We start from the raw sequence: 12,450 nt of genomic DNA, 5'->3' as shown, positions 1-12,450 counted from the left end.
AGGGCTTCCAGGCCGCAGCAGTGCACTCTGGCTCCTCATGACTGAAGAGAGATGGTGCTCTAAAGCAGAGTGGTGCAGAGTCGCACCGACTCAAGCTATCAATGGAGGTCCACCATCCGTGAATGACCAAATAATGACAAAGCTATTCCCTCCTGTTTGGGGTTTTCCATTTTGTACATCAGGCCCCTAAATCTTGGCAGAATAAAATCTGGGGGCCCGATTCACAGAATGAACTTAAGACTAAATCCTAAATTTACTACTATTTGGTATTCACAGAATGCACTTACTACTTTCGGGATTCACAGAGTGAACTTACTACTTTCGGGATTCACAGAATGAACTTACTACTTTCGGTATTCACAGAATAGATTTAAGACTACTAACTTTACGTCCGCACTCGGGCTGGAATTTCCGGCCCGGAGGCGGAGCTTCCGGCCCAGAGGTGCAGATTTCAGCCATGGCTAAATCCCCACCTCCGAGCCGGAAGCTCCGCCTCCAAGCCGCAAGCCCCGCCCCAAGCCAGAAGCTCCTCCTCTGGGCCGGAAACTCCACCCCCAAGCTGGAAGCTCTGCCTCCGGGCCGGAAACTCCGCCTCCGGGCCGGAAATTCCGGCCCGAGTGCGGACGTAAAGTTAGTAGTCTTGAATCTATTCTGTGAATCCCGAAAGTAGTAAGTGCATTCTGTGAATACCAAATAGTAGTAAGTTTAGGATTTAGTCTTAAGTTCATTCTGTGAATCGGGCCCTGAATTTGTATCCATTTGCTTAATGGTCAAACCGTCAGGTTGACTTGATTCATTTTTATAAATGCATCAAAATGACGAGTTCTTCATTAACAGTTTCTAACTCTTCTCTTACAGAGAGCTCTCGATGGTTCATCGCGCTTGGCCTCCTCAGTGCGCTTTTCCTCCTGTCGGTGCTGGTCTTAGCTCCACTACTTTGTAAGTCTTCCACTCTGGATCTGATAAAGTGCTGAAGTGTTTGTGTTAGAGTGAGTAAAAGATGTGTCAGGTGCTGTATGTCACACATGTCTGTAGAGCCAGTGGGGTGTGCTGGGATCTTGGAGACCTCACACTCACACTAGTATCAGAAGCAGACAGACCATGTGTGCAGCACTCACTTCAGGGATCCACCGACCTCCCCTGACTGTCCTCTTACCTCAAGTAAGGGGCCTCCCCTAACTCACCCTCTTCCTTCAAGAGATAACCTTCCGTCCTCTTCCTCCAAAAGACAGACCATTCGAACCTATTCCTTCAAGAGAGAGACCTTTCCACCCTCTTCCTTCAGAAAACAGACCTTTCCACCCTCTTCCCTCAAGAGACAGACCTTTCTACCTCTTCCTTCAAGGGAGAGACCTTTCCACCCTCTTCCCTCAAGAGAGAGACCTTTCCACCCTTCTCCTTCAAGAGACAGACCTTTCCACCCTCTTCCTTCAGGAGACAGGCCTTTCGACCCTCTTCCTTCAAGAGACAGACCTTTCCACCTCTTCCTTCAAGAGAGAGACCTTTCCACCCTCTTCCTTCAAGAGACAGACCTTTCCACCCTCTTCCTTCAAGAGACAGACCTTTCCACCCTCTTCCTTCAAGAGAGAGACCTTTCCACCCTCTTCCTTCAAGAGACAGACCTTTCCACCCTCTTCCTTCAAGAGACAGACCTTTCCACCCTCTACCTTCAAGAGACAGACCTTTCCACCCTCTTCCTTCAAGGGAGAGACCTTTCCACCCTCTTCCTTCAAGAGACAGACCTTTCCACCCTCTTCCTTCAAGAGACAGACCTTTCGACCCTCTTCCTCCAAGAGACAGACCTTTCCACCCTCTTCCTTCAAGGGAGAGACCTTTCCACCCTCTTCCTTCAAGAGACAGACCTTTCCACCCTCTTCCTTCAAGAGACAGACCTTTCCACCCTCTTCCTTCAAGAGACAGACCTTTCCACCCCCTTCCTTCAAGAGACAGACCTTTCCACTCTCTTCCTTCAAGAGACAGACCTTTCCACCCTCTTCCTCCAAGAGACAGACCTTTCCACCTCTTCCTTCAAGAGACAGACCTTTCCACCCTCTTCCTCCAAGAGACAGACCTTTCCACCTCTTCCTTCAAGAGACAGACCTTTCCACCCTCTTCCTTCAAGAGACAGACCTTTCCACCCTCTTCCTTCAAGAGACAGACCTTTCCACCCTCTTCCTTCAAGAGACAGACCTTTCAACCCTCTTCCTTCAAGAGAGAGGCCTTTCCACCCTCTTCCTTCAAGATACAGACCTTTCAACCCTCTTCCTTCAAGAGAGAGACCTTTCCACCCTCTTCCTTCAGGAGACAGACCTTTCTACCCTCTTCCTTCAAGAGAGAGACCTTTCCACCCTCTTCTTCAAGAGACAGACCTTTCCACCCTCTTCCTTCAAGAGACAGACCTTTCCACCCTCTTCTTTCAAGAGACAGACCTTTCAACCCTCTTCCTTCAAGAGAGAGACCTTTCCACCCTCTTCTTCAAGAGACAGACCTTTCCACCCTCTTCCTTCAAGAGACAGACCTTTCCACCCTCTTCCTTCAAGAGACAGACCGTTCCACCCTCTTCTTTCAAGAGACAGACCTTTCCACCCTCTTCCTTCAAGAGACAGAACCTTTCGACCCTCTTCCTTCAGGAGACAGGCCTTTCGACCCTCTTCCTTCAAGAGACAGACATTTCCACCCTCTTCCTTCAAGAGAGAGACCTTTCCACCCTCTTCCTTCAAGAGACAGACCTTTCCACCCTCTTCTTTCAAGAGACAGACCTTTCAACCCTCTTCCTTCAAGAGAGAGACCTTTCCACCTCTTCCTTCAAGAGACAGACCTTTCCACCCTCTTCCTTCAAGAGACAGACCTTTCCACCCTCTTCCTTCAAGAGACAGACCTTTCCACCCTCTTCTTTCAAGAGACAGACCTTTCAACCCTCTTCCTTCAAGAGAGAGACCTTTCCACCTCTTCCTTCAAGAGACAGACCTTTCCACCTCTTCCTTCAAGAGAGAGACCTTTCCACCCTCTTCTTCAAGAGACAGACCTTTCCACCCTCTTCTTCAAGAGACAGACCTTTCCACCCTCTTCCTTCAAGAGACAGACCTTTCCACCCTCTTCCTTCAAGAGAGACCTTTCCACCCTCTTCCTTCAAGAGACAGACCGTTCCACCTCTTCCTCCAAGAGAGAGACCTTTCTACCCTCTTCCTTCAAGAGACAGACCTTTCCACCCTCTTCCTTCAAGAGACAGACCTTTCCACCCTCTTCCTTCAAGAGACAGACCTTTCCACCCTCTTCCTTCTGGAGACAGACCTTTCCACCCTCTTCCTTCAAGAGACCGACCTTTCCACCTCTTCCTTCAAGAGGCAGACCTTTCGACCCTCTTCCTTCAAGAGACAGACCGTTCCACCTCTTCCTCCAAGAGAGAGACCTTTACACCCTCTTCCTGCAAGGGAGAGACCTTTCCACCCTCTTCCTTCAAGAGACAGACCTTTCGACCCTCTTCCTTCAAGAGACAGACCTTTCCACCCTCTTCCTTCTGGAGACAGACCTTTCCACCCTCTTCCTTCAAGAGACAGACCTTTCCACCCTCTTCCTTCAAGAGACAGACCTTTCCACCCTCTTCCTTCAAGAGAGAGACCTTTTGACCCTCTTCTTTCAAGAGAGATACCTTTCCACCCTCTTCCTTCAAGAGACAGACCTTTGTACCCTCTTCCTTCAAGAGAGAGACCTTTCCACCCTCTTCCTTCAAGAGACAGACCTTTCAACCCTCTTCCTTCAAGAGAGAGACCTTTCCACCCTCTTCCTTCAAGAGACAGACCTTTCTACCCTCTTCCTTCTAGAGACAGACCTTTCGACCCTCTTCCTTCAAGAGACAGACCTTTCCACCCTCTTCCTTCAAGAGAGAGACCTTTCCACCCTCTTCCTTCAAGAGACAGACCTTTCTACCCTCTTCCTTCTAGAGACAGACCTTTCGACCCTCTTCCCTCAAGAGACAGACCTTTCCACCCTCTTCCTTCAAGAGAGAGACCTTTCCACCCTCTTCCTTCAAGAGAGAGACCTTTCCACCCTCTTCCTTCAAGAGAGAGACCTTTCCACCCTCTTCCTTCAAGCGACAGACCTTTCCACCCTCTTCCTTCAAGAGAGAGACCTTTCCACCCTCTTCCTTCAAGAGACAGACCTTTCCACCCTCTTCCTTCAAGAGACAGACCTTTCCACCCTCTTGGTTCAAGAGACAGACCTTTCCACCCTCTTCCTTCAAGAGACAGACCTTTCCACCCTCTTCCTTCAAGAGAGAGACCTTTCCACCCTCTTCCTTCAAGAGAGAGACCTTTCCACCCTCTTCCTTCAAGAGAGAGACCTTTCCACCCTCTTCCTTCAAGAGAGAGACCTTTCCACCCTCTTCCTTCAAGAGACAGACCTTTCCACCCTCTTCCTTCAAGAGAGAGACCTTTCCACCCTCTTCCTTCAAGAGACAGACCTTTCCACCCTCTTGGTTCAAGAGACAGACCTTTCCACCCTCTTCCTTCAAGAGAGAGACCTTTCCACCCTCTTCCTTCAAGAGAGAGACCTTCCACCCCTTCCTTCAAGAGACAGACCTTTCCACCCTCTTCCTTCAAGAGACAGGCCTTTACACCCTCTTCCTTCAAGAGACAGACCTTTCCACCCTCTTCCTTCAAGAGACAGACCTTTCCACCCTCTTCCTTCAAGAGACAGACCTTTCTACCCTCTTCCTTCAAGAGAGAGACCTTTCCACCCTCTTCCTTCAAGAGAGAGACCTTTCCACCCTCTTCCTTCAAGAGACAGACCTTTCCACCCTCTTCCTTCAAGAGAGAGACCTTTCCACCCTCTTCCTTCAAGAGAGAGACCTTTCCACCCTCTTCCTTCAAGAGACAGACCTTTCCACCCTCTTGGTTCAAGAGACAGACCTTTCCACCCTATTCCTTCAAGAGAGAGACCTTTCCACCCTCTTCCTTCAAGAGAGAGACCTTTCCACCCCCTTCCTTCAAGAGACAGACCTTTCCACCCTCTTCCTTCAAGAGACAGACCTTTCCACCTCTTCCTTCAAGAGACAGACCTTTCCACCCTCTTCCTTCAAGAGACAGACCTTTCCACCCTCTTCCTTCAAGAGACAGACCTTTCCACCTCTTCCTTCAAGAGACAGACCTTTCCACCTCTTCCTTCAAGAGAGAGACCTTTCCACCCCCTTCCTTCAAGAGACAGACCTTTCCACCCTCTTCCTTCAAGAGACAGACCTTTCCACCCTCTTCCTTCAAGAGAGAGACCTTTCCACCTCTTCCTTCAAGAGACAGACCTTTCCACCCTCTTCCTTCAAGAGACAGACCTTTCCACCTCTTCCTTCAAGAGACAGACCTTTCAACCCTCTTCCTTCAAGAGACAGACCTTTCCACCCTCTTCCTTTAAGAGACCGACCTTTCCACCCTCTTCCTTCAAGAGAGACCTTTCCACCCTCTTCCTTCAAGAGACCGACCTTTCCACCCTCTTCCTTCAAGAGACAGACCTTTCCAACTCTTCCTTCAAGAGAGAGACCTTTCCACCCTCTTCCTTCAAGAGACAGACCTTTCGACCCTCTTCCTTCAAGAGACAGACCTTTCCACCCTCTTCCTTCAAGAGACAGACCTTTCCACCCTCTTCCTTCAAGAGAGAGACCGTTCCACCCTCTTCCTTCAAGAGAGAGACCTTTCCACCCTCTTCTTCAAGAGACAGACCTTTCCACCTCTTCCTTCAAGAGAGACCTTTCCACCCTCTTCCCTCAAGAGAGAGACCTTTCCACCTCTTCCTTCAAGAGAGACCTTTCCACCCTCTTCCTTCAAGAGAGAGACCTTTCCACCCTCTTCCCTCAAGAGAGAGATCTTTCAACCCTCTTCCTTCAAGAGACAGATCTTTCAACCCTCTTCCTTCAAGAGACAGACCTTTCCACCCTCTTCCTTCAAGAGACAGACCTTTCCACCCTCTTCCTTCCAGAGACAGACCTTTCCACCTCTTCCTTCAAGAGAGACCTTTCCACCCTCTTCCTTCAAGAGAGAGACCTTCCACCCTTTTCCTTCAAGAGACCGACCTTTCCACCCTCTTCCTTCAAGAGACAGACCTTTCCACCTCTTCCTTCAAGAGAGACCTTTTCACCCTCTTCCTTCAAGAGAGAGACCTTTCCACCCTCTTCCCTCAAGAGAGAGATCTTTCAACCCTCTTCCTTCAAGAGACAGACCTTTCAACCCTCTTCCTTCAAGAGACAGACCTTTCCACCCTCTTCCTTCCAGAGACAGACCTTTCCACCTCTTCCTTCAAGAGAGACCTTTCCACCCTCTTCCTTCAAGAGAGAGACCTTTCCACCCTCTTCCCTCAAGAGAGAGATCTTTCAACCCTCTTCCTTCAAGAGACAGACCTTTCCACCCTCTTCCTTCAAGAGACAGACTTTTCCACCCTCTTCCTTCAAGAGACAGACCTTTCCACCCTCTTCCTTCAAGAGACAGACCTTTCAACCCTCTTCCTTCAAGAGACAGACCTTTCCACCCTCTTCCTTCCAGAGACAGACCTTTCCACCTCTTCCTTCAAGAGAGACCTTTCCACCCTTCTACTTCAAGAGACAGACCTTTCCACCCTCTTCCTTCAAGAGTCACAGACCTTTCCACCCTCTTCCTTCAAGAGACAGACCTTTCCACCCTTCTACTTCAAGAGACAGACCTTTCCACCCTCTTCCTTCAAGAGTCACAGACCTTTCCACCCTCTTCCTTCAAGAGACAGACCTTTCCACCTCTTCCTTCAAGAGACAGACCTTTCCACCCTCTTCCTTCAAGAGACAGACCATTCCACCTCTTCCTTCAAGAGACAGACCTTTCCACCCTCTTCCTTCAAGAGACAGACCTTTCCACCCTCTTCCTTCAAGAGAGACCTTTCCACCCTCTTCCTTCAAAAGACAGACCTTTCCACCTCTTCCTTCAAGAGACAGACCTTTCCACCTCTTCCTTCAAGAGACAGACCTTTCCACCCTCTTCCTTCAAGAGAGAGACCTTTCCACCCTCTTCCTTCCAGAGACAGACCTTTCCACCCTCTTCCTTCAAGAGAGAGACCTTTCCACCCTCTTCCTTCAAGAGACAGACCTTTCCACCCTCTTCCTTCAAGAGACAGACCTTTCCACCCTCTTCCTTCAAGAGACAGACCTTTCCACCCTCTTCCTTCAAGAGACAGACCTTTCCACCCTCTTCCTTCAAGAGAGAGACCTTTCCACCCTCTTCCTTCAAGAGACCGACCTTTCCACCCTCTTCCTTCAAGAGACAGACCTTTCCACCCTCTTCCTTCAAGAGACCGACCTTTCCACCCTCTTCCTTCAAGAGACAGACCTTTCCACCCTCTTCCTTCAAGAGACAGACCTTTCCACCCTCTTCCTTCAAGAGACAGACCTTTCCACCTCTTCCTTCAAGAGACAGACCTTTCCACCCTCTTCCTTCAAGAGACAGACCTTTCCACCCTCTTCCTTCAAGAGACAGACCGTTCCACCCTCTTCCTTCAAGAGACCGACCTTTCCACCCTCTTCCTTCAAGAGACAGACCTTTCCACCCTCTTCCTTCAAGAGACAGACCTTTCCACCCTTCTCCTTCAAGAGACAGACCTTTCCACCTCTTCCTTCAAGAGACAGACCTTTCCACCCTCTTCCTTCAAGAGACAGACCTTTCCACCCTCTTCCTTCAAGAGACAGACCTTTCCACTCTCTTCCTTCAAGAGACCGACCTTTCCACCCTCTTCCTTCAAGAGACAGACCTTTCCACCCTCTTCCTTCAAGAGACAGACCTTTCCACCTCTTCCTTCAAGAGACAGACCTTTCCACCCTCTTCCTTCAAGAGAGAGACCTGCCCACCCTCTTCCTTCAAGAGACAGACCTTTCCACCCTCTTCCTTCAAGAGACAGACCTTTGTACCCTCTTCCTTCAAGAGAGAGACCTTTCCACCCTCTTCCTTCAAGAGACAGACCTTTCAACCCTCTTCCTTCAAGAGAGAGACCTTTCCACCCTCTTCCTTCAAGAGACAGACCTTTCTACCCTCTTCCTTCTAGAGACAGACCTTTCGACCCTCTTCCTTCAAGAGACAGACCTTTCCACCCTCTTCCTTCAAGAGAGAGACCTTTCCACCCTCTTCCTTCAAGAGACAGACCTTTCTACCCTCTTCCTTCTAGAGACAGACCTTTCGACCCTCTTCCCTCAAGAGACAGACCTTTCCACCCTCTTCCTTCAAGAGACAGACCATTCCACCTCTTCCTTCAAGAGACAGACCTTTCCACCCTCTTCCTTCAAGAGACAGACCTTTCCACCCTCTTCCTTCAAGAGAGACCTTTCCACCCTCTTCCTTCAAAAGACAGACCTTTCCACCTCTTCCTTCAAGAGACAGACCTTTCCACCTCTTCCTTCAAGAGACAGACCTTTCCACCCTCTTCCTTCAAGAGAGAGACCTTTCCACCCTCTTCCTTCCAGAGACAGACCTTTCCACCCTCTTCCTTCAAGAGAGAGACCTTTCCACCCTCTTCCTTCAAGAGACAGACCTTTCCACCCTCTTCCTTCAAGAGACAGACCTTTCCACCCTCTTCCTTCAAGAGACAGACCTTTCCACCCTCTTCCTTCAAGAGAGAGACCTTTCCACCCTCTTCCTTCAAGAGACCGACCTTTCCACCCTCTTCCTTCAAGAGACAGACCTTTCCACCCTCTTCCTTCAAGAGACCGACCTTTCCACCCTCTTCCTTCAAGAGACAGACCTTTCCACCCTCTTCCTTCAAGAGACAGACCTTTCCACCCTCTTCCTTCAAGAGACAGACCTTTCCACCTCTTCCTTCAAGAGACAGACCTTTCCACCCTCTTCCTTCAAGAGACAGACCTTTCCACCCTCTTCCTTCAAGAGACAGACCGTTCCACCCTCTTCCTTCAAGAGACCGACCTTTCCACCCTCTTCCTTCAAGAGACAGACCTTTCCACCCTCTTCCTTCAAGAGACAGACCTTTCCACCTCTTCCTTCAAGAGACAGACCTTTCCACCCTCTTCCTTCAAGAGACAGACCTTTCCACCCTCTTCCTTCAAGAGACAGACCTTTCCACCCTCTTCCTTCAAGAGACAGACCTTTCCACCTCTTCCTTCAAGAGACAGACCTTTCCACCCTCTTCCTTCAAGAGACAGACCTTTCCACCCTCTTCCTTCAAGAGACAGACCGTTCCACCCTCTTCCTTCAAGAGACCGACCTTTCCACCCTCTTCCTTCAAGAGACAGACCTTTCCACCCTCTTCCTTCAAGAGACAGACCTTTCCACCTCTTCCTTCAAGAGACAGACCTTTCCACCCTCTTCCTTCAAGAGACAGACCTTTCCACCCTCTTCCTTCAAGAGACAGACCTTTCCACCTCTTCCTTCAAGAGACAGACCTTTCCACCCTCTTCCTTCAAGAGACAGACCTTTCCACCCTCTTCCTTCAAGAGACAGACCTTTCCACTCTCTTCCTTCAAGAGACCGACCTTTCCACCCTCTTCCTTCAAGAGACAGACCTTTCCACCCTCTTCCTTCAAGAGACAGACCTTTCCACCTCTTCCTTCAAGAGACAGACCTTTCCACCCTCTTCCTTCAAGAGAGAGACCTGTCCACCCTCTTCCTTCAAGAGACAGACCTTTCCACCCTCTTCCTTCAAGAGACAGACCTTTGTACCCTCTTCCTTCAAGAGAGAGACCTTTCCACCCTCTTCCTTCAAGAGACAGACCTTTCAACCCTCTTCCTTCAAGAGAGAGACCTTTCCACCCTCTTCCTTCAAGAGACAGACCTTTCTACCCTCTTCCTTCTAGAGACAGACCTTTCGACCCTCTTCCTTCAAGAGACAGACCTTTCCACCCTCTTCCTTCAAGAGAGAGACCTTTCCACCCTCTTCCTTCAAGAGACAGACCTTTCTACCCTCTTCCTTCTAGAGACAGACCTTTCGACCCTCTTCCCTCAAGAGACAGACCTTTCCACCCTCTTCCTTCAAGAGAGAGACCTTTCCACCCTCTTCCTTCAAGAGAGAGACCTTTCCACCCTCTTCCTTCAAGAGAGAGACCTTTCCACCCTCTTCCTTCAAGAGACAGACCTTTCCACCCTCTTCCTTCAAGAGAGAGACCTTTCCACCCTCTTCCTTCAAGAGACAGACCTTTCCACCCTCTTCCTTCAAGAGACAGACCTTTCCACCCTCTTGGTTCAAGAGACAGACCTTTCCACCCTCTTCCTTCAAGAGACAGACCTTTCCACCCTCTTCCTTCAAGAGAGAGACCTTTCCACCCTCTTCCTTCAAGAGAGAGACCTTTCCACCCTCTTCCTTCAAGAGAGAAACCTTTCCACCCTCTTCCTTCAAGAGAGAGACCTTTCCACCCTCTTCCTTCAAGAGACAGACCTTTCCACCCTCTTCCTTCAAGAGAGAGACCTTTCCACCCTCTTCCTTCAAGAGAGAGACCTTTCCACCCTCTTCCTTCAAGAGACAGACCTTTCCACCCTCTTGGTTCAAGAGACGGGCCTTTCCACCCTCTTCCTTCAAGAGAGAGACCTTTCCACCCTCTTCCTTCAAGAGAGAGACCTTCCACCCCTTCCTTCAAGAGACAGACCTTTCCACCCTCTTCCTTCAAGAGACAGGCCTTTACACCCTCTTCCTTCAAGAGACAGACCTTTCCACCCTCTTCCTTCAAGAGACAGACCTTTCCACCCTCTTCCTTCAAGAGACAGACCTTTCTACCCTCTTCCTTCAAGAGAGAGACCTTTCCACCCTCTTCCTTCAAGAGAGAGACCTTTCCACCCTCTTCCTTCAAGAGACAGACCTTTCCACCCTCTTCCTTCAAGAGAGAGACCTTTCCACCCTCTTCCTTCAAGAGAGAGACCTTTCCACCCTCTTCCTTCAAGAGACAGACCTTTCCACCCTCTTGGTTCAGGAGACAGACCTTTCCACCCTATTCCTTCAAGAGAGAGACCTTTCCACCCTCTTCCTTCAAGAGAGAGACCTTTCCACCCCCTTCCTTCAAGAGACAGACCTTTCCACCCTCTTCCTTCAAGAGACAGACCTTTCCACCCTCTTCCTTCAAGAGACAGACCTTTCCACCTCTTCCTTCAAGAGACAGACCTTTCCACCCTCTTCCTTCAAGAGACAGACCTTTCCACCCTCTTCCTTCAAGAGACAGACCTTTCCACCTCTTCCTTCAAGAGACAGACCTTTCCACCTCTTCCTTCAAGAGAGAGACCTTTCCACCCCCTTCCTTCAAGAGACAGACCTTTCCACCCTCTTCCTTCAAGAGACAGACCTTTCCACCCTCTTCCTTCAAGAGAGAGACCTTTCCACCTCTTCCTTCAAGAGACAGACCTTTCCACCCTCTTCCTTCAAGAGACAGACCTTTCCACCTCTTCCTTCAAGAGACAGACCTTTCAACCCTCTTCCTTCAAGAGACAGACCTTTCCACCCTCTTCCTTTAAGAGACCGACCTTTCCACCCTCTTCCTTCAAGAGAGACCTTTCCACCCTCTTCCTTCAAGAGACCGACCTTTCCACCCTCTTCCTTCAAGAGACAGACCTTTCCACCTCTTCCTTCAAGAGAGAGACCTTTCCACCCTCTTCCTTCAAGAGACAGACCTTTCGACCCTCTTCCTTCAAGAGACAGACCTTTCCACCCTCTTCCTTCAAGAGACAGACCTTTCCACCCTCTTCCTTCAAGAGAGAGACCGTTCCACCCTCTTCCTTCAAGAGAGAGACCTTTCCACCCTCTTCTTCAAGAGACAGACCTTTCCACCTCTTCCTTCAAGAGAGACCTTTCCACCCTCTTCCCTCAAGAGAGAGACCTTTCCACCTCTTCCTTCAAGAGAGACCTTTCCACCCTCTTCCTTCAAGAGAGAGACCTTTCCACCCTCTTCCCTCAAGAGAGAGATCTTTCAACCCTCTTCCTTCAAGAGACAGATCTTTCAACCCTCTTCCTTCAAGAGACAGACCTTTCCACCCTCTTCCTTCAAGAGACAGACCTTTCCACCCTCTTCCTTCCAGAGACAGACCTTTCCACCTCTTCCTTCAAGAGAGACCTTTCCACCCTCTTCCTTCAAGAGAGAGACCTTCCACCCTTTTCCTTCAAGAGACCGACCTTTCCACCCTCTTCCTTCAAGAGACAGACCTTTCCACCTCTTCCTTCAAGAGAGACCTTTTCACCCTCTTCCTTCAAGAGAGAGACCTTTCCACCCTCTTCCCTCAAGAGAGAGATCTTTCAACCCTCTTCCTTCAAGAGACAGACCTTTCAACCCTCTTCCTTCAAGAGACAGACCTTTCCACCCTCTTCCTTCCAGAGACAGACCTTTCCACATCTTCCTTCAAGAGAGACCTTTCCACCCTCTTCCTTCAAGAGAGAGACCTTTCCACCCTCTTCCCTCAAGAGAGAGATCTTTCAACCCTCTTCCTTCAAGAGACAGACCTTTCCACCCTCTTCCTTCAAGAG

At 49.7% G+C, this 12,450-nt stretch overlaps 1 protein-coding gene across 3 annotated transcripts in view; it reads left to right on the top strand.

Annotated features, from left to right (window-relative positions):
• Positions 1-12,450, top strand: part of LOC144761186 (C-type lectin domain family 2 member L-like) — a 151,054-nt gene that overhangs the window by 28,871 nt on the left and 109,733 nt on the right. For 2 of the 3 annotated variants that reach the window (XM_078646689.1, XM_078646687.1), the window contains exon 3: positions 859-939. The exons of the other annotated variant lie outside the window; for it this stretch is intronic. In XM_078646689.1, the coding sequence (XP_078502815.1) occupies positions 859-939 (81 nt within the window). The remainder of the gene's footprint in view (positions 1-858; positions 940-12,450) is intronic. 3 annotated transcript variants of the gene reach the window in all.

The sequence above is a fragment of the Lissotriton helveticus genome, chromosome 6 (genome assembly GCF_964261635.1).
Source record: "Lissotriton helveticus chromosome 6, aLisHel1.1, whole genome shotgun sequence".
NCBI lineage: Eukaryota > Metazoa > Chordata > Amphibia > Caudata > Salamandridae > Lissotriton > Lissotriton helveticus.
Note: the sequence above shows the minus strand (reverse complement) of the source record. Positions and strands in the feature narration are given on the sequence as shown.